General features: G+C 56.1%; 3 protein-coding genes across 4 annotated transcripts; 1 reads left to right on the top strand and 2 right to left on the bottom strand.

The window, feature by feature from the left end:
• Positions 1 to 674: 674 nt before the first annotated feature.
• On the top strand, positions 675 to 6,707 carry ABCB6 (ATP binding cassette subfamily B member 6 (Langereis blood group)). The gene is made up of 19 exons (XM_061370240.1): positions 675 to 1,337; positions 1,851 to 1,988; positions 2,241 to 2,430; positions 2,616 to 2,708; positions 2,960 to 3,152; positions 3,239 to 3,360; positions 3,438 to 3,547; positions 3,637 to 3,702; positions 3,826 to 3,951; positions 4,041 to 4,117; positions 4,222 to 4,285; positions 4,383 to 4,468; positions 4,575 to 4,632; positions 4,796 to 4,900; positions 5,296 to 5,470; positions 5,758 to 5,870; positions 5,946 to 6,040; positions 6,236 to 6,304; positions 6,396 to 6,707. The coding sequence occupies exons 1-19, from the start codon at positions 822 to 824 to the stop codon at positions 6,520 to 6,522; spliced, it is 2,523 nt and encodes an 840-aa protein (XP_061226224.1). The 5' UTR covers positions 675 to 821; the 3' UTR covers positions 6,523 to 6,707.
• Positions 6,708 to 7,537: 830 nt separating this feature from the next.
• ZFAND2B (zinc finger AN1-type containing 2B) lies at positions 7,538 to 12,761 on the bottom strand. Its single transcript, XM_061370239.1, has 9 exons — positions 12,614 to 12,761; positions 11,990 to 12,084; positions 11,459 to 11,590; positions 10,665 to 10,816; positions 10,068 to 10,175; positions 9,854 to 9,923; positions 9,241 to 9,317; positions 8,572 to 8,650; positions 7,538 to 8,311 (listed from the first exon to the last, which is right to left on the bottom strand). The coding sequence occupies exons 1-9, from the start codon at positions 12,666 to 12,668 to the stop codon at positions 8,273 to 8,275; spliced, it is 807 nt and encodes a 268-aa protein (XP_061226223.1). The 5' UTR covers positions 12,669 to 12,761; the 3' UTR covers positions 7,538 to 8,272.
• Positions 12,762 to 13,256: 495 nt separating this feature from the next.
• On the bottom strand, positions 13,257 to 27,337 carry RETREG2 (reticulophagy regulator family member 2). 2 transcript variants are annotated; one of them, XR_009727995.1, is made up of 10 exons: positions 27,035 to 27,337; positions 24,688 to 24,794; positions 19,882 to 19,912; positions 19,008 to 19,143; positions 17,584 to 17,668; positions 16,691 to 16,828; positions 16,261 to 16,355; positions 15,168 to 15,303; positions 13,627 to 14,417; positions 13,257 to 13,523 (listed from the first exon to the last, which is right to left on the bottom strand). XR_009727995.1 is itself a non-coding variant. In XM_061370237.1 (9 exons), the coding sequence occupies exons 1-9, from the start codon at positions 27,250 to 27,252 to the stop codon at positions 13,687 to 13,689; spliced, it is 1,677 nt and encodes a 558-aa protein (XP_061226221.1). In that variant the 5' UTR covers positions 27,253 to 27,336; the 3' UTR covers positions 13,257 to 13,686. The 2 variants fall into 2 exon arrangements, 1 of the variants encoding a protein (XP_061226221.1); XM_061370237.1 differs by having other exon boundaries at positions 13,257 to 14,417; positions 27,035 to 27,336.
• Between the last annotated feature and the right edge of the window lie 58 nt (positions 27,338 to 27,395).

Here is a 27,395-nt window from a genome sequence, read left to right as displayed (position 1 = left end):
GGCACCGGGGACCGGAGGGGCACACACGCACCGGGGGATGCGGTCGAGGGGAGCGTGCGGGGGGGCACCTCCGTCGCAGGAGCGGGGCAGGCGCGCAGGAGCGGGGCGGGGAGCGGGGCGGGGCGGAGCGGAGCGGGGACGGAGCCGGGCTGGTGGCGGCTGGCGGCGGCGCGGAGCCCGGAGCGGGCCGAGGCCGGCGGGCCCGGGCAGGTGAGCGGGAGGGGGCCTGGGCAGGGCGTCTGGGCCGGTAACGGCGCTGAGCGGGCGGCGGGGCCGCGGCCGTTACGGGAGCGCCTGCCCCGGTACCGGTCCCGCAGAGCCCTGCACGGCCCGGCCTCGCCCCGGCCCGTCCTTCGCCCCGCACGTGTGCCCCCCCCTCCCCCGTGCGTGTCCCCGGCCTTCCCCCCTGCAGCTCCCCCGCGTTTCCCCGCGCATTCCCTGCCGTTACCCGGCTGCCGCTGCGCTGCCCCCCCTCCGCTCTAGCCTGGTCCCAGCGCCTCGCTGCCTTCCTGTCCCTGCCCTCCTTGTCCCAGTGCATCTCCAAGGGCCCCGATGGCTCTGGGGAGCACAGTGCAAAGCTGCATCCTCCCGGGCATTGCCAGGCCCCACAGGCAGGTTCTGGTGGTGCTCATATCCATCTCCATACAAACCCGGCCCTGCATACAGTGTGTCCAGCGGTGCTTGCCCCTGTCCCCGTGTCCCTGTTCTCTCTGCTTAGCTGTGCCATCCTGCCGTGGGCCCCTTCTTTCAGCAGTACTCAACAGCTCATCCTGAGACATTCCTCCCACCCCTCTTCTCTCTGCAGCTGCTGACCTGCCAGGATGGCAGTCCTGGGGGGCTTCTGTGAGGGCAACAACTCCATTGCCCAGGCCTGGGTCCAGCAGGGCTTCCAGCCCTGCTTCTTCTTCACACTGGTACCAACCGTGCTGCTGAGCATCTGCCTGCTGCTGGGTGCCCTGCAGTACGCCTGCTATGTCCGCTTCGGCCGTGCCATGGAGCCCAAGTACATCCCCCGCTCCCGCCTCTACCGTGGCCAGGTCCTGCTGTCCCTGCTCCTGGCCCTGCAACCCTTTGGAGGGCTGCTGTGGCAAGCGGTGGGGCCAGGACGGCTCTACGGGTACATGCTGCTGCACGCCTGCCTCTGGGCTCTCAGCTGGAGCTGCACCATCGCCCTCCTGCAGCTGGAGCACACACGGGTGCTGGCACACGACCGGATACGGGGCCATGGCACCATCCTCCTCCTTTTCTGGGCCCTGGCCTTTGCTGCTGAGAACCTCACCCTGGTGTGCTGGAGGAGCCCACTGTGGTGGTGGGCGGTGGAGAACACCAACCAGAAGGTGGTCTGGGGGGCTATGGGCAGGGACGGGGGGCAGGCCCTTGGTAGAGAGGAAGAGGGGGCTGCAGCATCGGAGTGCTGGGGTGGGGTGTGTGTGCCCTGCCATGCCCAAGGGTGTGCATGCTCCTGGGTTGCACCCACTCATCCGCTGCATGTCTCAGCCCGGAGCCCAGCTATCACACATCTCTCCATTCCCCCAGTCCGGCTCAACTCCCTCTTCTGCCTGGCCCAGGCCCAGATGCAGGAGTGGGGAGTGTCTGCCTGCTCCCCACAGCCCTTTGCCCCACTGTTCCACCCCAGGGTAGGGACACCAAAATCTGGAGGGCACAGAGCTGGATGCAGCAGGGAGGAAGGAAATGGCCAGGGTGTTCCCTGAGGTGCTGTGCTCAGACAGGGGGTCCCACTGAGCTGCATGGGGTGTCCCCTCTTCCCTGGCTGCACTTCACCCCATCCCTGTGCCCTGCTCCGTGCCTCTCTCAGCTCATATTCATCTGACTCCCTACTCTCTGTCCAGGTGCAGTTTGGCTTCTGGCTGCTGCGTTACGTATGCACATTCATGCTCTTCATCTTGGGCATGAAAGCCCCGGGGCTGCCCCACAAGCCCTACATGCTGCTGGTCAATGAGGAGGAACGAGACGTGGAGAACAGCCAGGTGAGTCCCAGGTCTGGAGCAGTTTAGGGACATGGCCAGAGGGGAGCTGGGGATAAAATGGACCTACAGCAGTCTGGGATCAGCACCTTCCTTCCTTCAGGCAAGATTAGGGCTGCCCAAGCTCCCTGACCACTGTCAGCGGGATGCAGCCCTGAAGGGGGACCCTGGGAGGATGGGGCTGGTGTTCCCCAGGGCTGCCGCCGGCTGGGCTGAGGTGCCAGGGCAGTGATCCCTTGCTCTGCTCTCCCCCAGCCGCTCCTGTCCGATGGCAGCAGAACCTCCTCCACCTGGAAGGATTTCCGGAGGAAGCTGCGCCTGCTGGTGCCATACATGTGGCCGAGGGGCAGTCACCTGCTGCAGGGACTGGTGCTGTTCTGCATGGCACTCATGGGGCTGGAGAGAGCCATCAATGTCTTCGTCCCCGTCTACTACAAGAACATCGGTGAGGCGCCTAGGGCTCAGTGTGTGAGGCTGCGCATAGCCTCACCAAGTGATGGGGGGTGTTGCAAGTGACGTGGGGGACTACAGGGACCTTGCAGGAGCAGGTTCCAAGGGCCAGGGACCGGTGCTGGGCTGGTTCCCACGGGGCACTTAGTGATGCTCCCTGCCCCTCCACCCTCTCCCCAGTGAATGAGCTGACAGAGGGAGCTCCCTGGCGCACCCTGGCCTGGACTGTCTGCACCTACGTGGGGCTAAAGTTCCTGCAGGGCGGAGGTGCTGGTAAGGACCACCAGGAAGGATGCATGCTGGGGAGAGGTGGCGTGGGGCTAATTGAGCTGGGGCTGGAGCGATTGGGGATGCCCCCGCCACTGCTGCTCTCTCTGGGAAGCAGCAACCACGGCTGCTCCTGCGTTGGAGATGGTGGAGGGGGCGTGCTTATCCCAAATCCCCCTTTCCCACCTGTGCTTTCTGAGCTGGCTGCCTGCGGCGCTGGCACCGGTCCCCGCTGACCACCCCGTGGTGTCCCGCAGGCTCCACTGGCTTCGTGAGCAACCTGCGCACCTTCCTGTGGGTGTGGGTGCAGCAGTTCACCAACCGGCAGGTGCAGGTCCAGCTCTTTGCCCACCTGCATGGGCTGTCCCTGCGCTGGCACCTGGGCCGGCGCACCGGTGAGGTCCTGCGCAGCGTGGACCGTGGCACCAGCAGCATCAACAGCCTGCTCAGGTCAGAGCGTGCCCGCGGCAGGTGGCGGGTGGCCAGGCAGCCCCACTGGGCCAGGCTGATGCGCCATCCCCCTTCCTGTCCCCCAGCTACATCGTCTTCAGCATCGTCCCCACCATTGCAGACATTGTCATCGGCATCATTTACTTCACCTCGGTTTTCAGTGCCTGGTTTGGCCTCATCATCTTCGTGTGTATGAGCCTCTACCTGAGTGAGTGAGGGATCGGGGTGCTGAGGTGCATTGTGGGGCAGTGGGCGCCTGCCAACGCAGCCCCCTCCTGCCCACAGCTCTGACCATCTTCATCACTGAGTGGAGGACCAAGTACCGGCGGGACATGAACACACGGGACAACGAGGCCAAGTCCCGGGCTGTGGACTCCCTCCTCAATTTTGAGACGGTACCATAGGGAGGGGGGTGTCACTGAGCACTGGCACTGGCACTGGGAGGGCTGATTCCAGGCACTGCCCTCGGCTCCGTGTCCTGCAGGTCAAGTACTACAATGCGGAGAGCTACGAGGTGAACCGCTTCAATGAGGCCATCGTCAAGTACCAGGTGCGTGCGTGGTGTCAGCAGCAGGGAAGGAGCTGAGCCTCACGGGTACCTGCAGGGAGGACGGAAGTCACTGTGGCTGTGCTGTGGAGGCGGCAGCATCCTGGAGGACCTTGTTTCTTCCAGCTCTCCGAGTGGAAGGTCAGTGCCTCGCTGGGCCTCCTCAACCAGACCCAGAACCTGGTCATTGGCCTGGGGCTGCTGGCAGGGTCCCTGCTCTGCGCCTACTTTGTCACTGAAAACAAGCTGCAGGTAAGGCTGGTGCCAGCCTGGGAAGCCCCCAGCCTGGAGTGGGGCCGCGGGGTTGGTGATGAGGGGCACCTCTCCCCTGTCCCTTCCAGGTGGGGGACTTTGTCCTCTTTGGCACCTACATCATTCAGCTCTACACACCACTCAACTGGTTCGGCACCTACTACAGGTAACGCTCCGAGCTGTGGGGGTGCCCGGCGTCCCCCTCACCGTGCGCACCTAGGTTGAGGTGTGCTTCCCAAACACTTCCCTGTAGTCTTCACTCCCTTCCAGGATGATCCAGAACTCCTTCGTGGACATGGAGAACATGTTCGAGCTCTTTGATGAGGTGCAGGAGGTGGGTGCCACCTTCCAGGACCTCACGTCCTGGCATGGCCCCATGGTCCTTGCCCTGGGGACAGGCTGGCTCTGAGGCTGTGCCTTTCCTCCGGCAGGTGAAGGATGCGGTGAATGCCGATGACCTGCGCTTGGAGGCTGGGCGGATCGAGTTTGAGAATGTGCACTTCAGCTACGTGGATGGGTATGGGGCGGTGGGCACAGGGTGGCACAAGCTGCGCTGTGGGCCTGGCGCAGGGATGTGGGGCAGTGGAGGTGGCCCTGAGCCCCTCTCCATCTCCCTCTCCCAGGAAGGAAATCCTGCAGGACGTCTCCTTCTCTGTGATGCCTGGGCAGACCCTGGCCCTGGTGAGAGCGGGACCTTGGGTGTCGAAACGGCTGGGTGGTGGGATGGGGAAGTGGGGCTGGGAAGTACAGGAGTGGGAATGGGGCTGGCCCTTTCTTGCCCAGCCCCTGGCCTCCAGCAGCCAGGAGTCTCTGATGTCTCTAAGCCCTTTACCTTGGTGTGCAGGTGGGACCTTCAGGCTCAGGGAAGAGCACCATCATCCGCCTGCTCTTCCGCTTCTACGATGTGCGGAGTGGCTGCATCCGCATTGATGGGCAGGACATCTCCCAGGTGAGGGGGGGACACCTTCACGGAGTGGGGACACACACCAGCTCCCATGGGCCTCGCAGCACTGTTCAGTGCAGGCACTGGCATCTCCCCAGGGCAGGGCTGAGCCCCTTTGCAGGCTGCTCTGTGCCATCAGTGGGGTGAATGGTGCAACTGCAGGACCCCAGTCTGGAATGCTGGAAACTGGCCAGGGTTCCCCGGGAAGGGCTGGGGCACTGGCAGGGCCTTCCCACTGCAGGGTGGAGATGCTGCTGAGCCTGTGGTCCAGGGGGACCCTGGAGCAAACACCCTGCGAGGAGCGGGCTGTTGGGGCTTATGGCTGAGGGATGGGAGTGGGTTTTGGGGGGCTCACTGGGGGATGTGTGAGTCTGGCTGAGCCCTCCCTGTCCCCTGCCCAGGTGAAGCAGGCGTCACTGCGTGCTCACATCGGAGTGGTGCCTCAGGACACGGTGCTCTTCAATGACACCATCGCCAACAACATCCGCTACGGACGGATCCTGGCCACTGACCAGGAGGTGCAGGAGGCAGCCCGGGCCGCTGACATCCACGACCGCATCCTTTCCTTCCCTGATGGTGAGACCCCCGCGGTACCCTCCTTACCCCCCCGCCCCATGCTGTCCAGGGGTTCCCTGTGACCTGGTTGATGCCCTCACAGGTGTCCTGGGTGACATCCCCCGTGGGGACACCTGCTTGACCCTGTGCCTTGCTTTGCTTGCGCTGCTGTCATCTCTGCAGGGCTGTCACTCCTGGGCAGGGATGGGCTGAGGCTGCAGCAGGACCTCCCCACGCAGCACAGCCTTGGTGCCCAGCCCCATCCCAGAGGGCACCAGCACAGCACATTCCTGCCCTTGTGCCTGCAGGATACAGCACCCAGGTGGGGGAGCGGGGGCTGAAGCTGAGCGGGGGAGAGAAGCAGCGCGTGGCCATCGCACGCACCATCCTGAAGGGTCCCTGCATCATCCTGCTGGATGAGGTAACGGCAGCAACCGCAGCCCCTGTGGCTGCACGCACTGCCTGTGCCCTTCCCAACACCCTGCCTCTCCTGCAGGCCACGTCCGCGCTCGACACAGAGACCGAGAGGAACATCCAGGCCTCCCTGGCTAAGGTGTGCGCCCACCGCACCACCATCGTTGTTGCCCATAGGTAGGGATGAGGGGTAGGCGCTGATGTGGCAGGTGCTGAGCTCTCTGGGCTGGCCTGTGCCACCAGAGGGGCACGGACCTGAGCTCCTGCTCAGGAGGTGACAGTCCGTGTGACTGTGGCTCCTTGCACTGTGTAAACCCCACCTGAGCCCTCTCCCCTCTCAACCCACCCCCCCCACGCTGCTGTGCTCTGCAGGCTCTCCACCGTGGTGGGTGCAGACCAGATCCTGGTGCTCAAGGATGGGCACATTGCAGAGCGAGGGAGGTGAGCACAGGGGAAGGGCTTGGTGCTGCATCCCCATGGGGACCCCTCCTTGGCTCTGGGGCCACCCTGCACCCCTCTGCTGTCCCTGCAGGCACGAGGAGCTGCTGCAGAAGGGTGGTGTGTACGCTGGCATGTGGCTGCAGCAGCAGGCCAGGGATGAGGGCGAGAGCAAGGAGCGCCGCACCGAGAAGCCCACAGGCAGCAAGAAGGGGCCATGAGCATGGCCATGGGCTCCGATGTGACTCTGACCTGGGCCCAGGCCCCCACGCTGCCAGGAGCCTGTTGCTGGCTGCAGCCAACGCCTCACATGCCCCCGGAGCTGCAGGGGCTGGGTTGGACACTCCAGTGCATTTGTACCTGTTTGTTTTGCTGCTGTGTAGTTTCTTAAACCAGGTCCTTCCCAGCCCTGTGCCTGTGTGCTCTTACCTGCAGGGTATATGCGTGGAGGATACCCCTGGGGGGCGATGCTCCAAGGAGGGTTAGCACTTATGTGCTCAACCAGCAGCTCTGCCACAGGGCACTGCTCCTTGGGCTTGGTAGGCAAGGGGCAGAGCAGGCTGTCAGCATCTGCCCCATCCCTGCACTAAAAGGCCCAGCATGGCAGGGGCTGCACTCCAGTGGCAAAGGAAGGAAAAAGCAGCACAGCTGGTACCTGCTTAATGCCCATGTGCCCCCCTTGCATGTCCTTATGCACCCATCCAGGGAGATGGGATGGACACCAAGTGACTGCAATACAAAGTGCTCTGCACCTCGTGCTCTGCTTTTATTTCCTCCCAAGGGCCCAGCCTGAACCCACCTCCCACCCCAGGGAGGCACTGCCAGCAGATAAACCCCCCTCAGCTGTAGGGCAGCCCAGTCCCACGCAGAGCCAGGCACAGCCCTACAGGCAGGAGTGATTCCAGCAGGGATACATGACAGAGGGGTGGGAAAGCAGCACCACTCTGCTCTGCAAGAGGCCAGCTGGACAAGTGACCCCTGCATGCATCAGCTCCTGCCTCCAAACACCAGCCATGAAGGGTTGGCTCCAGGATCAGGGCTGTGGTTACAGGAAGGGGCTCTGTGCTGCTCTTACCCAGGAGGGGATTCCCTGCAGCACAGGTCCGAGGACAGACGTTTTCCTGCCCCAGCAGCATGGAAACAGGTCCCTGGGGTTGTGTTGGGCAGCAGAGAGCACCCAGCAGCAGTAAGGCAGCCACAGTCCTCCCATGCGAGCAACGCTACTGTAGTCATTGCTGAGGTTACTTTTCAGATAATGGCCCCTGTTAAATTAACCCAGAAAGGAAATGCAGCACATTCACTCTCAGAGAGGTGCTGGGACCCAGCCAAGGTGGGTAAGGCCCAGGGTGGTCTTGTGCATGCAGACAGCAGGGGAGGCACCAACTCATGGGGAGCAGGGAAGGGGCTGCTTCCACACTGACAGGAGGCTGCACATTCAGCTGTGCCATGCCCATGCAAGAGACCGTCCCAGCCACAGTTGCTCTTTGCTGAGGGGCTGGCAACAGCCCTCGAGGAGAATGAAATCCAGCCCCCACCACTGCAGCAGGCAGCTGTATCCCAGCTCTACATCCAAGCATGCAGAGATGTCCCCACATGGAACTTCCCTCCAGGATGGCTCTGCCCTCACCCCAGAGTCCCAGCAGTGCTGGGACACAGCCACAGCAGCTGTGGCTAAGTGCATGCTGCAGGCTACCGCTTGCTTTGGTCAGTGTGTGCTCAGCCTCCTTCCATACTGTCTTCACCTCTCCAGGAGCATCAGCTACTTGCTGCACTGATTTTATACAGGTACTAGTGCTGAGGTGTCAGTGTGTGCTTGGTAGCTTGCCTACAGCCCCCAGGGAGATGAGCTGTCCCTGGCAAGGGGCTCTTGTCATCAATGTCCATGCCAGAACCCCATGGCATCCATGAGGCCAGAGCCGCTCCGCAGGTCACGAGTAGGAACACACGTCCACTGGTGCACCCTTCTCCTGCCTATGACATGCTGCAGTTTGATGGCTTTGAACCCTGCACCTGGAATGGGAAGCAGCATATGGTGAGCAAGGGAAGACGGGCTTCTTCCTCTGGCCTGCAAGGGCCAGTGCTCAAGTCCCCAGGGCTGTGTATTCGGCAGTGATGCTGCCACTGCCCCAGGCTGGGCTGCCCTCCTGGTGAGAAAAGTTACTCTAGGAAGGGCCCAGAGGAAACAGAACCCAGGGAGAACCCCTCCACAACATATGCCAGGTTAGGATCAACCCCACCACGGTGCAGAGCCTGCAGCCAGCCCCACTCACCTGCCGCTGTGACTGCTGGTACTCGGCCTCGCTTGCTGACAACGCTCGGGCCAGTGCCAGATCCTCCTCCTCCTGCGTGCTGCGGAGGACAGTGGTGCATTGTGTGCATCTGCCTCCCCCGAGCCCGTGGGCACAGCGCCCAGAGCCCTTTGGGGCAGCAGGACCTCCTGTAACTGCAACCCTCAGGGCAGCTAAGGGCAGGGAACAACTGAGGATCACCGTGGCCAAGGCAGGGGCTAGGGAGGGACCAGAGGATCCAGCAGAGGCTGGCAGCCAGCACCCTGGGCCAAGGAGAACCACGTTAACTCCAGTCTGAGACTGGTGCTTTTAGTGCCTCAGGCAATGTGCCCGAGGACGTGGGCTCCTGGGTGTCCTCTGTGAACACCCTGCACTGCAAGTGTCACGTTCTAGCTACGCTCATTAGCTCACAAGTGCTCAGAAAATGGTTTGTCCCACTCTGTGCTGTCAGTCACTGTCCCCACCCCATGCCCTGGAGGGCTTGCTCACTGAACTGAGCTCCATGATTGCTCTGGACTCTTCCTGTCAGCCAGAGAGGCATCATGTGGGAACACGCGCTGAGAGGAATGTCATCCCCGGAGCCACATGATGCTTCCCCCGGCACCTTTCACACAGGCTTGGGGCATGGCACCACATGTCCCCGGGCCATACCTGGGTGGCTGTGCTGAGCTGCGTGCTGACTCTGCCAGGGACATCTCCAGAGCTCGTTGCAGAGCCTCTTCCTCACTCTGAAACAAAACACCTTGTCATCAGCTTGGCTGAGGCTGGCAGGAGGTGGCCCTGAGGGACATGTGGCAGATACAGTCTTGCCTGGCTAAGAACAGGTGCATCTCCCCTCTACAAGGCCAAAACCAGCCAAGGTGAAGGCCTGGGGCTCAGGACAGACCTCCACCTCTTTTCCCCTGCCTAAAGAAACACAGTCCTGCCTGCCAGAGCAGGGAGCACACTAAGAACACCAGCAGGAAGCAGCTTCCAGTCTCCTACACCCTTGGCTTGCAGAACAGAAAGACAACACCTGGGGAAAACAAGCCAGTGCATTGTGTCCCTTTGGGGAAACCCAAGCAGACAGCGCAGCCGAGAGCTGCCATTCACAGGCACCAGAGCAAACTCTGACACATCTGGGATCCCTGTTTGCCAGGGAAGGCCCTGCTGGGGGGCACTGCGGTCACCTACAGAGCGTGGGTTAAAAAGCAGTTGCTGCAGGAGCTCCCCAGGGCACAGAACCACCCAAACCCAGCCCAAATGCCCAGGCCAGGCCACTCACCAGCCCGTTCTGCAGCATGACAGCTGGAGGGGAGGTGCTGCGAGCCTGCAGCACGGCTGCTCTGCCTCCTCTGAGGACAGGAGAGAAGCTAGGTTATTGCCAAGGCAGGGAGCCCCGGTATGAGCACACAGCCCTGCCGACGCACAGGCAGCAGGGAGCTGCTGCTCCTGCATCCCACAGGGAGCCAAGCTGAGCCTGGCCGTGCCCACCTCACCTGGCAGGGGCTGGAGAAGATGGGCTGTCTGCTGGCTGGGCAGCTCTGCTGCTCGATGCAGTGACTGTTTTGGAGGAGGATGCCTGTGCTCTCGCAACCGCAGCGTGCCTGAGACAGACAGGATGCCTGTGAGCAACTGTTCACATCATGAGCCAGCCCTTGGCACTGAATACCCAGGGAGATGAAGCTGGATAAGCAAGATGCTTCCCTGGCTCCCTGCTCCTCTTCTTACTGAAAGTACCCATGTTGTGGCTCAGCTACGCCCTAGTATCAAGTCCCATTTCTCTCATTGAAACACTGTGCTAGGATAGGCATAAGTTGTCAGATACAGAATAAGGGGCTGGGCAGAGAAGCAAGAGCAAAACACCCAGCAGGCAGTACCACAAGCTTTTGCCACAGGAGGAAGAGAATGTGTATAGAGCTGTGCTGACTCTACAAACCTTAACACTGTTGGAGGACACCCCAGCACACAAGTCAGGGACTGTGAGAATGCAGCGCTCCCAGACAATGGGCCACGAGGAGCTGGGCTTCTTCCCTGTCACCTGTCTGGCAAGCACAGCCCCATCCCTGCCACCCTGTCTGTCCCCTGGCCCTCACCCTGCTTTGGAGAGTGGACGTGCTGCCCCGCTGCAGTCGTGGTCCAGGGGGTGCCGGTGCTTGAGGCAGTAGTTCTTGTGGCACTGGTCACAGATCACTTTCATCATCTCCTTCTGCTTGCAGCCAGGCTTCAAACACTTGTTGGTGAAGATCTGTAAGATGACATGGCTGTGGTGAAGAGGAACATGGCCTGCAGGGTTGGGGCCGTCCCTTCCCTTCACACCAGGCCCTGGGCACTGACCAGCTTTCCCCACCAGTGCCTCTTCTGTGGGCTCTGGAGTTTGTCTCTGAATACTCATTTTCTTTAGGTAGTTTATCAGTAATTCACTACTGCTTTGGTCTCCATAGACACGGGTCTGCACAATCACATAATCACAGCAGGAGAAACACTTCCTCACCCAGGGATGCCTGCCTGCCCTGCCAGGGAAGTGCAGACAGCCCAGAGGCCTCCAGCTGCTGCTGGGCTGGATTCCTGTGTGGCCAGCTCCCTGCAGCAATTTCCTCCCCTGGCAAGGCGAAGCAACTAATTGCTGACTGCATTCTCTTAATGGCAGCATGCAGTTTCCTATCCTCAAATCCCAGATGAAAGCCCAGCCTCACTCCACTGCTACCTCAATCCTAGACACACACCACAAAGCCCTGCAGATGCACACACCTCCAGGTCACCAACCCTTCCTGCCCTCAGCCAGTGTAAACAGAGAGAGCACCAGGCAGGGCAGAGTTGTGTGCTGTTCCCATCCCACCCCCAGGATCCAGAAGGGTCCCAGCAGTGAGATGGAGTGCCAGGCTCCTACCTTGCGCTTGCGCTGTGCAGGGTCAGACTTGCAGTCACGGTCAATGTGCTCACCCACCACGACATCAGGCATCTCCCCCCGCCTCACAGGGACTGGGGTGTTGCAGAGGGGACATACAGGGACCTGGACATCCTGTAGAGACGAAAGGAGGGAGCTGAGAACACGCAGTTGAGCAACCTTGAGTGCTGTACAGCCATCTCTCTCCCTTTCAGGATCTGCCTGCTATGGCTTCCACAGCATGACCTGTGGTTTGAGATCCTGCTCACACCCTCCAAACCGGTTGCTGTTTCTAACCCAGTAGGTGCGGTAGGCATGGACAGAGGCTCAGGGAAGGGAAAACAGTACGGCTGGGAGATACTCAAACCACTTCACCCGGTGGCAGAGGGTGGGCTGGAGCTCGCAGCGGTGATACAGATCCCGGCTTTCAGAGCCACCTTCAGACCCAGCACACAGCCCAAGGGGAACGCCCAAGTGACCAAGGAAGTCATTACTCTGATCCCTGGCTGGACTAGACCTTCTCTCAGCACTTACCTTCTTGTAGGCAGAGGTGCAGTCGTGCTGGGCATAAGTGATGTGGTCGGTGCAGAAGATCTGCTCGCAGGCATCACACTTGAGAGGGAGGAAGTCTGGGAGCGGGGAGAGGCCGCGGGCAGAGCGTTGAGGTCAGCGCTGCCCCCCTGGGACACAGCCCTCACCCACGGCAGAGCCCCCTCCGCTCCTCCCTTCCCTCGGCTTGGAAAGAGAAGGGCTGCAGGGCCACGGCTGGCTGCAGACACCTCGGGCTCCTCCTCAGCAGCATCCCGACATCATGCCGAGCTCCCTGGGGATGCCGCCACTCCCACCACGGGGCTCGCCCACCCGGAGGACCGCGGCCCCGACTCTTCTCAGCACCGCCGTACCCGGCCTCCTCCCCACCCCCGGCCGCCGCAATGCCTGCAGAGCCGAGCACGGGGACAGAGCCGGCCGGCGGCAGCCCCGAGCTACCGGCACCCAGCTCCGCCCTGCCGGGCATTGGGAAGGTCGAGGCCGCCCCGCGCCTCCCCGCCAAGAGCGGCCATGCCGGGCCCGTCACCCCCCGCTTCACCCCGCCACCTCCCCGCTGCGCGCCGCCCGGGCCGGGTGCCGCTGTGGTGCGGTGCCGCCGGCAGCACTCACCCAGGCGCTGGCAGGCGGGCCAGGAGCAGTGCGCGCCCAGCTCCGGGAACTCCATGGCGGCTCCGCACCGCGCCCGCTTCCGGCACCGCGTCACCCGGACATGGGCGGTACCAGCCGCAGCCCGCCCCCCGGCCCCGGCCACCCCCGCCCCGCGGCTCCGGTGGCACCGCCCCGAGGAGCCAGCCCTCCGTTAGCCGCCATCCCCGGCCCCGGAAGAGACACAAAACATGGCTCCCGTGCGCTTCACCCCGCTGCCGAGTCTTCAGGTGCCATGTTGTGACGCCCAGCTGAGCACAGAAAGGGTGGCCGTAAGGTGAGCGCTGCAGACGGCGAGAGGGGCCGCGGCAGGAAGAAACTGGAGTACCGAACAGGGCCAGGAGAGAATTTCATTGATTGCAAAAACCTCCAGAGCCACCCAGTAGCAGAGCTCAGATCTGACAGGGGAGGAAAACAGGTATCGCCCAACACCCCGTTCCAGCAGTGACATGAGCAGCAGTAACAGTCTGCAGAAGGGGCCTCTGTGCTGCCAGCACCCATCTGCTTTAGTCTCTTGCTGCTACCCTCCCCTCTGCAAGCCCTCAAGACCCATGTCTGGTGGTGCACCCCATCCCTCCTCCCTGAACGAAACCGATGAAAAGTAAAATTATTTACACTTGTAGCCATTTAAAAACCCAATAAAATAAGATTGCATATGTCCTACTGGGGATGTGGGTATTAGCAGCAGCTACAGCTAGCTTGGTACTCGGCGTGCAAAACGAAAGACAAACAGAAGACAGACCAAAATACTGCACCATTACTAGGAAGCATTTGCTGGGGTTGGTGTTTTGATTGTGGCGTAAGGCTTCTAGGAGCCGGCTCCTCCCCAGCCGCAGGGCAGGGGCATCTCCCCTCAGCCAGCGAAGGCCGGGCTCTAGAAGGATGGAAAGGATTTGTTATTCCAGACACAGCACATTAACACTGACGCGTTTCCATCCCGGTCAACACAAACATCTAAAAACCGGCTGCACGTTCACCGTCTGAGTTTTTCCTTCTTCCCAGTGACGACAGAAGAAAAAGGGGCGCGTGAAGAAGACCTAAGACATAGATGCTGCTGTCATCCCTGCCTCCTCCTCCTCTCCGTGCTTTGGCAGCTCAGCAGGTGTGGGAGAGAGGGAAGCCGGAGCGGCAGGAGACTCTTGTGCATCCTGCTCCTCCCCGAGCCCCAGCTCCACATCCATTTGCTCCAGCTCCCCCTGATCCAGTAGCTCAAAGTCATCTGCTTCCTCCTCATCTTCCGGTGAAGCTGCTGTCTCTGTCTCCACCACTTCGCTCTCTGACAGCTGGGCCTGGAAGCTCAGTTTCTCTTCAGGCTCGGTGGGGAGGAACTCTGAGAGGGAGGGCCCCTCGCTGGCCTCCGAGGACCGCAGCAGCGCGGAGAGGGTGTTCTGCACTGCAGTGGTGATGGCAGTGGTGACGATCTCCTCGCTCAGCGTGTTGATGCAGATGCCCAGGCCGGGGGCAGGGGCAGGCTTCGGTGCCGCGCTGTCTCCCGCTGCTTGCCCGCTCCCATTGAAGTGTGTATTTACAAAATGGAGAGGAGACGTGAGGTGAAGGATGGAGAGGCCAGAGTCCGCGGCCTCCTTCTCTGCTGAGTCCAGCTCACGGGCAGCGTGGGCAAGCTCGGGGCCCAGAGGCACACCAAATGCATCTTCATCACTCTGTGGTCCCAGGTCTCTGGAATGATATTCTTCCACGGAGGGAAACTCTGCCAGGTCCTTGGAAAACGACTCTTCTGGCTCGCTGTGGAGGCTCTGCTGGTCCAGGTCTGAAAGGCACCAGCATTAAGGTGCGGGTCCCTTCACCTCAACCCAGGGCACTGACACCTCCCACCACTTCCCCTCAGCTGATACATGAGGGCTCACTTCTGGGCATCCTCCCAGTTCTGGGAGCACAGCAGGAAGGGGGATGCAATTATTCCCTTCTCCCAGTGGCACGACTCACATAGAGTGTCCCTTTCTCATCCTGTTCCATGTGCTCTGTGCTCAGAGGACTTCCTTCTCCAGCTCATGCTCTCTGCATCTAGAGAGCTCCACGAAAAACCACAGGCTCAGGGAAATAGTGCTCACAGCACCTCACCTGCCTGTTCCTCCCCAGACACTCAAGTGACCACATCCAAGGCATAACCTTCACATTCCTCACCACTAACTAGTCATTCTACGAGTCTGTAAGTCTGACGGGGTGGGGTGTCCGACCTGTTTCACACAGCATCATATACAGCTGTACCACACCTACATATGTACCACACAATTATTTGTGGGGTCTTTGTGGATGCCTTGCTCTCTTCCTGGAGTCACAAGACAGCAGTGCCTTGCGGGGCAGTAATCAGATGTCCACTCAAGACTAGCTCATGATCAGCTACAAAGCCAGGGCATGCTGCATTGCTATTACTGCTGCGTCCTTTCAGCATTTCCCTGCAAATAGCTGGGTTCTCTCCCTGTCCTCCCATCCAGAGGGCCAGTTGCTCTGGGCAAAACCACCCAAGGTAAGGAAGGCAGCAATGTGTCCCATCACGTACCTTCAGAAACGTCCGTCAGCTGTGGGGTGGTAGCCCTTGAGACAGAAAAGCCCCCACTCTCCAGGATGGAAGCCTCCTCATCAGAGAGCTCAGAATCTGTGATTGACAGCGCCAGGGCAGTCTTCTTCACATCCACCTGCATGAATGAAGCAGAGGGTGTCTGACTGCTAGTGCTGCCTAGAGGCACTCCACATAAACCAGAGCTTCCAGGGAGAAGTCTTTGTTGGAGGGAAAACTTGCTGCAGAGGGACAGTATGAAAGCAGAAGTGGGTTGGGCAAAGTGATCATTGCACTGCAGGGAAGGACAGCCTCAGCTGAATGGCTTCCCTGCAACAATTCACTGCCTGAAGCTTTGCCTGCTTTCTGTGAAGAACCTGAAAGAGCCAGCACAAGAAGGGATCAGCCCATAGGAGTCTCAGAAGGCTTTGATCCTTCTTCCTCTCCTGGGATCACCAAGGAGTAGAATACCCCTCCTCTTCTGCATGATTCATGCTGGGTCCAATGAAGGCTTCCACAAGTAGCAGTGGTTCAAGTGTGGGGAAAAGAGCATTGAAAGGAGGCAGCATTCCTTTGGAAGCTGAAGCTTCCCACTTCACAGCCCAGCTACATGCCCAGAGCTCCTGTAAATGAAGACACTGGGTCCATTTCTGTGGTGTGCATATATAGAAAGGTCACACCGAGTCTGACAAAGCAGGGAACTGTGTAAGAGACACTAGTGCTGCTCATCTCCCTTTTCCAGTGGCAAGGAGTCTCTGTACAACCAGAAGAGTTGGATTTCTTTAGGGGACACTCACATTCTCTAAGCATGAGGCATAACTATCAAAGCAGTTCTGCAGGTCAGCCAGAGGCTGGAGGACAGCTCAACCTGTCCTGCTACTTCATCACCAGCCCCATAGCACTGCATTTTCAATACCCAGACTGGAGACAACAGCCTTCATCAAATACTCTGCTCCCCTTGGGATTCTGCAAACAAGTGACTAGTTGGTCTGCAGTTTGTTAGCAACACAGCTGTACTCAGACCATTCCTTGTCTCTCAAGATGTTATAGACCAGACAGGAGCAACTGGTTCCTGCTCAGCTCTTTGTGCTCTTACCACTGGGGAGAAGCCCGAAAGCTCTGCCTCACTCTCACTCTCCGTCTCTGCTGTTGGCTCATCACCTGCTGCAGGCTCATTCTTCCCTTGTCGCTCTATGAGAAAGGAAGAAAGGCTTTACATGAGACTGGGAACTTTATACTTTCATACATCACTTTCCCCACTATTTCTACTACCCTGTGAAACCTCATGTTTCCCAATAGCCCAAGGTTCCCAGAGACAACTGCAATCTGTTGTGCTCATTTGCTCTTCCCAGGATCACCTGCCCAGCTGATCTCCCCATTACCCTCAAGTTTCCGTCTGCCCTCCCCTCCTCTGCTGCAGCTGTTCATCACAGTGTTGGCAGATGTGTTTTCCCCTTGATCCTTTTCTGGGGCTCCACCCTGGGAGTACAGCACCAGAAAAAGTTAGGGTGAAGGTAGGTCCTTACTCTTCTTCTCATGCTTGTGGTGAAGCGTCTCAGCCTTCATACTGTAGTCCAGTTTCATCAGGACAGGCTCCAAACGCGTGTACATCCTCTGGATCAGCTCATGGTAGACTACCAGAGGCCAGAGCAGAATGCTGAGCACTGGGGACACAGGATGCAGGGAGTGTGAAACAGAGCAAGCACAACCCAGCCCTTCACAGGGCACCAGCAAGAAAGTCTGCATCGGAGGAAGCGCAGTTGAATGCCATTTGCTTTCCTAACTGACTCTGCCTAAAATCCTCACCCATGGTTATTCTTACTCATTCCAAACTGCTTGATTAACCAGGTTTTCCTAACAGATCACTGTTAGGATACAGATTTATGTTAAGATGAAGCATAAGCCCTCTTCAGCCACTGCATCCCAGCCCCAACATGCAATAGGGGGCCTGAAATTAGGTTATTAAAACTACAAATCACCAAAACTTTTATAAGGATAGCAGCACAGAGCTCATACATAGATGCACTAACAGCAAACGACCTGAACAGGGTTAGCAGGGACTCACGATGCAGTGAAAAAGGTCTTATTTACTAAACATGCAGCTTCTTTAACTCTCTCGGTATGGATTTGCCCACTCCAGGAGCTGAGAGACTGCAGCTCTGCTTCCCTGGAGCCCAACCAGCAGGGCCGCAGCCGTGGGTAGAAGAGGAAAGCAGGTTTTAGTGACGGCTCCCTCTCCTGACTCTGCACTTGTACTGCATGCACGCAGTTGAGACTCCTGGCGCACATTGCCTGTACTGATTTACCGTCTATCAGAGATTCCCTCAACCCCCCCCCAAATACGCTTCTACCAGCGTATCAACAGCACAGTTAGGTCATGTTCAAGCTTAAGTCAGACAAGAGAGCTGCTTATACTCACAAATTATGTAGGAGATCATTATGCCTGGAACATAGTGTCCAACTACAGCCAGAATCAGGCAGCCTGAACAGACACTCATGCAGAACTGAAGAAAGAGAGAGGAACAAACAGAAGTGACAACAGGCAGAGATATACCTATGCAACCAGTGCAGGAAACCCAGTTACAGCAAAATGAAGGATGCTCCTAACAGAAGTCAGTACACCAGCTTTGCACTGAGTACATTCAGATGCTGACAATCACAACTCAGACAGCTCAGCTGGGTTAAGATGTAAGCATTAGAGATTCAAGCACAGGAAGACCAAGGTAACCCAACACCCCAATAAAACAAATCAAAACTTTATTGGACAACTATTTATAAAGTAAATTATGTTCCTTGACGCTAGGATGGGATACTGCAAATTGCTATTTTAGAGTACATGTCTCTACAGAGCTCAGCACTTTAAGAGAAGCCTGTACTGTCCTGACAGAGCCAGGAAGCTGTTACAGTCATGAGATACTCTGCACTGCCACGCCATAAACCAGCTGGCAAAAGCATTAGCAGAACCTGTGCTCCCACCAGACCAGGGCCTTCCTCCTCTGGAAGAAGTGGAAGACTAATAGTAGTGCAGCCCTGATGGCTTATCCTGCATTCTCCTTGGCAGGGGGAGAAGCGACAACACCCTGCAAGGCAGGGCATGGGTTCAGTATCGACTAAATCCACCAACGAAGTTTCATTTGCAATGGAAAAGTTCTACAAAAGCCCTCTAAGGGCTTTGCTCCCAATAAATTCATGCTTTATGGGCATTTCTGAACCGGTCTCTTACTCACTGTAGTTGGTATGGTGTTTTAAGAGAGGAGGAGTAATCGACAGTAATAGAAACCCACTTCTTTTGGCACACTAGTCCCCAGCAAGCCTGATACAATCTCAGTTTTCTGTTCTGTCCTATTTTTTATGGCATTGAGGCAACTCCTGTCTATAAACCCTTTCCACACAACACACATCACAGCCATCAGAACACAGTTAATGACAAGTTTCCATGCACTCAGAAACACTGCTGCATTTGGACTTGGCTAGCTACAATCCTGGATAGCAAAACAGGTAGGACCAGCTTCAGAATGGAGCCTGTGGAAGTTGCAGAGGCTGTAGCCTTGCCTTTTTTTTCTCCCCATTCTCAATCTAACAGCTTCCTCTGTACACTAACAAATAAAAGAAGTACAGCTAGCCATTCACAGAAGGGGTTAAATTCAGCTCCAGCTTCCAAATAATGGAAGCCAATTACTCATTTTTTAAGCTTCCCATGGCATATAGTCTGAAAGGAATGAACAGCAAATGTTAAGCAGGGACAGCCACTGTAGAATATTGATTATACATATTTCCATGTCCCAGGCCACTAGTAATAGAGAGAAAAGCCCCTGCACAGAAGAGTAGGTATCTCCAGCTTACCTTGGCAGGATTTTGCCTCTTGTACTGTAGCAGTTCCTGCAGGTACAGCCTGAAGGTGACCCAGCTCTCTGCCAGACAGTGGCACAGCTCAGGGACACTGAGCAGGTGAGGCTGTGCCCCTGAAGTCACCCCCTCACTAGAGACAGACAAGAGCAAGAAGACAATCTTTGAACACGGTCTGTTTTGTTGAGGGGAGGGAAAAGCTGCATTGGGAAGCAGAGATCCCTAACAAAGGCTCAACAATACTGACTGTATCTTCAACTGAACTACAGAAGACACATGGAGATAGTTCTTTCTTTTAATAGGAAGAGAGCCAAGAGACAACTGAGCCAAGCAAGCAGCAGCAGCAGCCACCATGCCACAGCATCCCCATGCCACAGTCCCATGATAGAAGCAGTTTACTCAAAGCCACACAGACAAAAGTGCTGGAGATGGAACTAGTTACATGGCCTCCTCTGGCATGAAGTCCAAGCTCGCCAGAGCACGGTGCTCAGACCTGTAACTATGGCCGAGGATGGGATGCAAGCTGCACCACCACAGGCAGCACATATGGACTGCAAGAGTCAGTCTCAGGAGCTTCCTTCTCTCTGGAGAATTCTTAAAATAGTTCAGAACAAATCCAGGGAAGAAACCCGAGAGTTCCCAACATCAGAAGTACTGGAGCTTAACTGCTCCTGAAAGAACACTAGCTTTCCCCAGAGTCTCACACTGTGGCTCCTGAGCTGATAAGCATCTCCCAGTGCACGAGAAACTGCTACGAACGTTTCACAGCAGGAGCCACGCAATTTATCGACAGCAGCAAAAAGGACAGGTGAGATCACACTGAATTGAGGCTTCTTCACTCTCTTACCAAGGAACACATCAGTGAGCTTACCTTTCCCCTCCTGGCTCCTCTGAGGGCTGTGCTGTAGAGAGAACAGAGCAGATTAGTCAGGCAAGTTAAAAATACAACCCAACGTTTTTATCACTTGAATAGAGCAGAGCTGGAGATGCATCATCCTCAGTGAGGGATGCACCCTGGGGACCTTCTCTGTGCTCTTATGCGAACAGAAATCACTAGCTTGGAGTCTGAGCTGTGCAGACTTCAGTGGAGCATGCTTGGGGGCTTGGAGCAGCCAGAACACTGGTCTTGGGATGCCCTGGCACACCTTGCAACCTGTGCTGAGAAACACGTGGTAGGACACTCATACCCAAGGTGCACCCTGCTGCTAAGCACGTTGGGTCTCCACTGCACAGGTGGCACAACTTGTTCTGGTGTCCTATGCGTCTGGACGGTGCCATCCCCACGTAGCTGCCTCGGCCCTGTCATTCACAGAGGGCTACCAACACGGTTTCTGAGCTGGACAAAGCCTCAGCTCCCACCTCCGAGCTCAATATGGCACTAGCAGATCCAAGCTGCACTTCCCACTGACTGGCCCAGAGCAGTCTCTGGCAGGATGCTGTGTACAAATGCCAGAGATCTCTCTGCTGTCTCTATTCTTTCCAGGGGAATTAAGTAACAAATAGCAGTCTTGTGTCTAACTATCTAATTTTAGGGGTCTTTCAGTCTCCTGACAGCCCTTTGTGCCAGGCACAAATATAACCACAGTCCTAAGGTCCAGTCTGGATAAAAGCAAGGGAAAAGTTCCCCCATTCCTCTCTGCTCCAACCCAGTGACGATCAATGATCAGATACTTATTTATGCAGTACTGAAGGGAGGAGCAGTTTTTCAGTGGCAGAGGTCACATATGATTATGTTCTGCCTTTAGATACATAGAGAAAAAACTACCAAATATTTCCATGACAACTGGAACTCATGAGCCTGGCTGCCCATGGGATTTGGGTGTCCTGGCTAGCTGACTAGTGCCTGAGGATGTACAGGGCAAAACCAAAGCTCTTCCAGCTATACAGTCTTTATAAGTCTCCTATGTTTAACAAGTCCCTGATCATAATGTGAAGGTCCCTCAAGGTCTACCCTCTTCTACTAGTCAGCCTACTGTCCTAAAGCTGGTAGGGACAGATACATCTTGGATGCTGTCTGGCCAAGAGTGGACTTGGTCCAAGAGGTTCTAAAAATCAGTGGGACTCTAGCCCCAACACTGCGTGTCAACACATGAACAGGCCTAAAATAAAGGAACAGTTTATGTTCAAAGTCCAGGCTAATTGTTAGAAATGGACTGAAAAACGCAATATGAACAAAAGGGGGTTTGAATCCTCTCTGGAGTCATCAGCCAGATGCAAAGCCCAAGAGCTGCAACAACTCCGCCAGGGAAACACACAGAAAAGGTGACCATCTGTCACTGTCAACACCCAGTGAGACCTCAGACTCCAGCTGAAGCCGCGGAAGACAGCATCTGATTCTGGCAGCCTTGCCACCGCTGTTCTCCAAGACACAGGATGTTGGGCCAAGTGTGCCAGACCCCTCCTAGCACTGCAGGCGCTGCACCAGCCAGCTCGCGCAGTGCAGTGGAGCAGGAGCCATCGCCCAGGGGAGGAGGCGATTCTTTGAGAGCATGACCCAGATTTCCAGTAATCGGGCCTGACAAGAGGAGTCAACTGCTCTCAGACTGGGCTGCCCACTCCCTCCTCTGACCCAAACAAGTGCTCTGCACAGTGGCTGCCACACTGCTTCCAAAGGGTTATGGATGTTATGGATGCAGCTCCCCCTTCCTCCCTTCCCCTCGCCCCCAACCCCAGGCTTGTTGCTTTTCTCATGTAACTGCCATTGCTGTGCTCAGGAATCTAAAGCTGCTCAATGGCAGCACACAGAAATCCAGCCGTATCTCAAAGCCTCATCTACTACCTGCACTAAATCACCAAATAAATTACATTGGCACCAGCCCATCTGTGCTGCATGGCTATACTGGTTGTACAACTACAAACGAGATGCTGGGGTGTTCTGCTGGACAGATGTACCTGCACCACGGTAAGCAGGATGGCCCAGGAGCCCCACTCCTCTTGAACTGGCTGCAGTAATCCAAGCCACCCAAAATATGCCAGCAGAGGGAGTGAAACCGTTTTCTCAGTTGCTTCTGAAGGTTTCAGAGACACTTTGGGGAGCTGCAGAACATCTCAGCAGCTGCAGTATTCACGTGATTTCAACTGGCAAAACACAACCTGTCTTTAAAATCAACAATATCTTGCTTCCTGTAGTAATCTGCCCACTGGCCATCCCAAAGCACTGGAGTCTTACACCAGCTGGAGTAAGAGCCCAGCCACAAAAAACCTAGATCATTTCCGACAGGACGTATTCACTTAGTTAAAGATTAACTACAACCTGTGCTGCAGTACTTTCTGGCATTGGTTCAACTAAGCCAGCAAGCAGGCCACCCACAGCTGGCCTCAGATCATCAATAACCAGCTGAAATCATGCTGTTGGCATTTCACACAGGACTGTGGATTAATACAAACCACTTGACGTACACCAGACTCTTCTGGGAGACCAGTCAGCCGCACAAGAGTTTAGGTTTCATGTTGGTACTGAAAAATTACTGTTGATGGGTTCCTTGGCTCTTACAGGTTTTCAACGCTTCCCCAAGAGGCATTCTTCATTTGTGTGTAAAGTGTAGCTAGAAAGCAGGGGCCCTTTTTAAGGAGTACTAGCATTCAATTGCAATGCAGCCTTTGCCAGAGCTCTTCCATGCTGCACTCTCCTACACTGACCAACAAACAGCTGCCAAACACCACCACTACACAGAACAGCCCTACTTGATACCCATTTCAGGAGAAAGTGCAGCTGAAGTCCTTAAACAATACTTAAGTGGAACCCCGCATAGAGGTGGTTACATATGGAGAAAATACCCTGCGTGGGAGATGAAAATATGCAGTTCCTTCTGACAGGACATAAAATGTTGTGCATCACACTGCTGTTAGCGTGTCCCTGATCACAGTGTGTAACTGCAAAATACACGCTGACGTTTTAGCATTCCTTCAGAAGTGATGTTATAAACAGTCACCCAAGACACACAGAACTGCCACAAGCTGAGGTTTGTGTGTATACGTGCAGACTCTTGAAGGTGTGGTACTGACCTACTTCCCAAAGCTCCAGGAAAGCCTTACAGGAAGCACTGGGGAGGAAAGCCACAAAGCTGCAGCTCTGCTTCAGTGGGAAGCGAGAGCCACACAAGAACCCCTAAGTATTCAGCAGTGCCAATTCAAGAGGAGGCCCCTCAAGAGCACAGAGCACCAGCACTCCTTCCTTGTGAAGGCTTAGGAAACATGATTCAGTGGATCATGTCAAAGTCAGGGCTCTGACCTGAACAGGCACATCAGAAAGGCACCCCTGTTCTTTGCTGTCAGCAGCAGAAAAGCAGGAAGGAGTGAAATATGTGGAACACCACTGAGGGGCAGCTCAGTAAGATAGGCACTGACTTCTTGCAGAGGTAATGACACAGGATGTGCCCAACCCCTGGTGTGCTGTTTTGTTTGGTTTTCTTTTTTATTCCTCACTGCTCTGCAGCCTATAAATTGACTGCTGTATGGAATTCCTTTTTCTTCTGTGATAACACAACTTTTACAGGCCTGGTACTTGCTGGAGCAATTCTACCCCCACCTCAATAACACCATTCTGTATCAGACACCAGGCTTTTGCATTTCTGGACATGTTTCAAGTGAGATGTTTTGAGTGGCTTTAAACTATTCCCTTGAAAAACCAAGGCAAATAAGCAGGAAATTAAATTGGCCAGTCCAGTTTAGCTGCCTAGTTACCTGAACCACACAAAGTAAACAGTTTCAAGACTACAGCTGAAACATATCTAACCTTATCAGGACTTCTGTGAAAGCACCCTTTAAGTCAGTACCCTTTTAGGTCAAATAAAGGGCACCTTACAAACACACATATAGAGGGTCTTTCATTCAGAAACCCTCCCTAGAGTAGGGGGCAGGGATGGAAGGCCCCGAGCTGCCTTTGAACAGCAGCATTAGATACAGCAGGCAGGTCTGGGTCCAGTCCTTTAATAAACTCCAATGAAGGAGGCACTCAAAGCAGACAGCAGCCAATCCATGCCTATCATTGATATGAGGCAATTCCTCTGGTTGCTTTTGTGCCTAATGTTGGCAGAGATCCTTCAGTAAAGGGGAAAGATAAGTCAAGTGATCAGACTTGCTGATTAGCTGAAGACCAGACGCTGTTCAGTACAGGTACAATACACTAACTGTCCCTGCTGTCAGATCCCATCATCCACGCTGCTACCTGCCACAGGAAGCGGCTCTCATCTGCTCTGCCTCTTCCAGGGCATAAGCCCATGCTACACTTAAAAACAATCCACTTCAGTGTGCCCCATTTCCTTCCCCTACCTCAGCTGGCCATATATGCTCAGACCTGGAATGATCTTTTCAACAAGACATTTGCAGGAGAGAAAGGACGCACCAGAAACACTGCATCATCCCTGTTACCAGCTTCCCTGACGAGCTAGCTGGGCCCCCTTAGTCACTCTCAAAATGAGCCACTCCCAGAACTTCCCAACAGAAGGAGCAATTCTCCTCATGCCCAGAGTATTAGGATACATCCTAATTGGGATACATCCTAATACTCTGACACAAATAGGCAAGAGGCAGCACCAGTACCAAAGCCTGCGGTTACAGTAGGAACAGGGCTTACATGACCTATGAGAGAGTCAGGAAAGGACCAACTGTGGCCATAGCCCAGTTGCAGGTAACACTATAACTGCTGTCATTAGCTACAGTGCTAATTATCACATACCTGAGAAATCAAATAGGAACCTGGGCTTCCACCTCTCCAGCAAGAGGATGCCAAAAAGGGACATGCTGAGGAGAAAGAGGGGTCTCAGGGAGGTGGAGGAAAACAACCTAGAAATCAGATGAGAAACTGTTAGGCAGGAAAAAGGCAGGAAATTACTGCTCTTGATGAGCAAACAGCTACAGCTCGGAGTACAGCTGCTACCGGCCACTGCAGCAGCACTGTACTCCACAGACACCCACAGCGTGTTCTCAAATGTTGCCTTTGCCCACCACCTGACAGCTGATTACCTGCCATCTCCCAGTGCTCTCCTCCTCCAGCTGTAAAACAAGGCTAATGCTCCCTCATATGAGTACAAGTCCTTCCAAATCCTCCAGGTGGAGGCTCTAGATAACGTAAATACAGACTGCTCTAGCAGAAACCTGGCTGAAAAATCAGCCTGTCTGCCAGAAACTTTTGTCCTATTTGTCATCACAAGCTCCAGCATTACCTGCAGGTAGCGCCAAAACACATTCTACACCTGCTTATAGATGCCCATTCTTTTATCACAAACCTCTCCCTGGCACTTAAATGGTTTAGTTGCTCACTTGACTCTATCATAAAACCCTTCACCTCCCTCATCATCACACTGGCTCAAGCCAAATGCCAGCTCACACAATACTACATATATGTAGTTGCACAATCCCATCATCAAAGAGTTTATCTCCCCACTCCATACAGATTTGACAGCAAAGGTCCCAGGGTGCTGCCTGCACCAGCAGCAACTCTCTGCTTTCCTTCTTTCCTCCACACAAGAGCATCAGCACTTCCCTCCAGCTCAGGAGAGCTGTTTTTAAGTCTCTCCAGAAACAAATGCCAGGGAAATACACTCACCCTCACCCCTTTAATAAGCACTCCTTTGCAGAAAGGAAGAGCTGCTATTTTACCTTGCTCCTCTTCAGTATTTGCCAATAACTAATCTCAAATGTACCAAACAATGATCAGTCAGAAAGGTCTCACTGTGCAGTGCAGGGAAGGGCTGTGCTTCCCACCAAGCCACAGGCAAAGGCAGAGTGCTTGGAAGTGAGATCTGCCTCACTGGGCAGCACAGAACACACGCTGCACACTTTCCATAGGCTTACAGGACCTATAATGACTTACACAACTTTTTATCCCTTCTCATGGGACAACAATTCTGTAACTTAATATGTCAGCTCTGGAAGAATTTCCTCCTATTCCACCTCATTTATGGTCTGTAGTTGAAGGATGCCGGCTGAATCCTCTATGGGATCGCAGAGAATTCCTCCCCCTCTGTGATATTTAGATGTCTTTCTGCTGTCCCATATTCTGGGCACTCTTTGTTCTTGTCGACCGTTTTTACACAGTCCCTTAACCACCATTGTCTACCAGCCCTGCCATCTCCTGGCATGCACCTCGCCACTAACCTTTCCTCTAACTTCAAAGCTCTGCTTTCAGACCTTTCCAGTAGTGCAAAAGCATTTAAGCACCCAGCTACCATGTATGCCTCTGATAATCATATGGATGAGGGAGCAGAAGTCAGCGGCCTCTTCAGAGTGACTTCAAAGGCTGACTGGTCACATACTTTCCCCTTTTCTGACTGCCTCTTCCATCTGTGACCAACGTTTAACTCTTTCCCTGGCCAGTTGTGACCTTTTCTGCTGGGAAAGCTGCCGGCTGAGAGCATTTTCGCCACTAAAACTGACTCACTGTTTATACGAACAAACAGGATGCTTTCCATTCCCATCTACAGCTGGGTTCTGCCACTCACACTCCCAGCTCCTTGTGCTGCTGCCCTACCCGAGAGGCAGGGGAGAAGAGAAGGCAGGGCAAGGGGAATCTGCTTGTGCCCAAATCAAGTGGCCTTGGCCTTCATGTGAAAAACCAGCACCCTCCAGAAAGAAATTAACGAGCAGAAAGGCTTAAATGAACCGGCACACGCAGCCTGCTGCCGCGGGGGCCATGGTGCTCACTGACCATGGCAACGGGGGTGAAGCGAGCTAATAGCGCACGGATGCACAAATTAAGCTGCAACACGGCCGGGCGAGCCTCCAACCGGGCCGGCTGCACTTTACTATCGCGGGGCAAATCCTACCCAAGCTCTTGGCACTGTGCCCCTCGGAGAGGGGCCTGTTTGTCCGGTAAACAGCACGGCTGCTCGGAGGTGTGCACATCCCACGGCGCTGTGGGGTACAGCTACCCTCAGCTCTGCTGCACACTCCGGAGGGGATCGCTACCGGCCCCGGCGGCTCACCAGCGGCACCCGAGAGCGGCCCGCCCGGCCTGCGCGACCTCGGTAAAGCAGCCCTCGCTGCCGGCCCGGACCCCCGCGGCCTACCCCGCCCCAGCTCACCAGAGAGCCCCGCTGAGCGCGGCGGCAGTGACCAGGCTGTGCAGCGGCCTCTCCCACACCAGCAGCCGCTGTGCCGCCACCAGAGCCGCCTCCCAGCCCCGCAGCCGCTGCCGCAGCGTCGCCGCCAGCCGCGCTGCCGCCGCCGCGGCCGCCTCTTCCTCCTCCTCCTCGGCAGCCGCCGCCGCCGCCGCTGCCTCCTCGGCCCGGCCGCTCGCCATGGCTGCGGGGAGCAGGGGAGGAGCCGCTGTCACCGGCGGGGGAAGGGCGGCGGGCGGAGCGGCGACCGCTGCACCGGCCCAGGCGGGCGGAACCGCCTGCGGGAGACCGCCGGCCGCTGGCCGCACGCATGCGCAGTCCATCC

The sequence above is a fragment of the Neopsephotus bourkii genome, unplaced genomic scaffold (assembly GCF_033783945.1).
Source record: "Neopsephotus bourkii isolate Nb327-2 ecotype Australia unplaced genomic scaffold, CSIRO-AGI_Nbou_v1 NB_1526, whole genome shotgun sequence".
In the NCBI taxonomy this organism is placed as follows: domain Eukaryota; kingdom Metazoa; phylum Chordata; class Aves; order Psittaciformes; family Psittacidae; genus Neopsephotus; species Neopsephotus bourkii.
The sequence above is the reverse complement of the archived record's forward strand: the minus strand, read 5'-3'. Positions and strand labels throughout refer to the sequence as shown.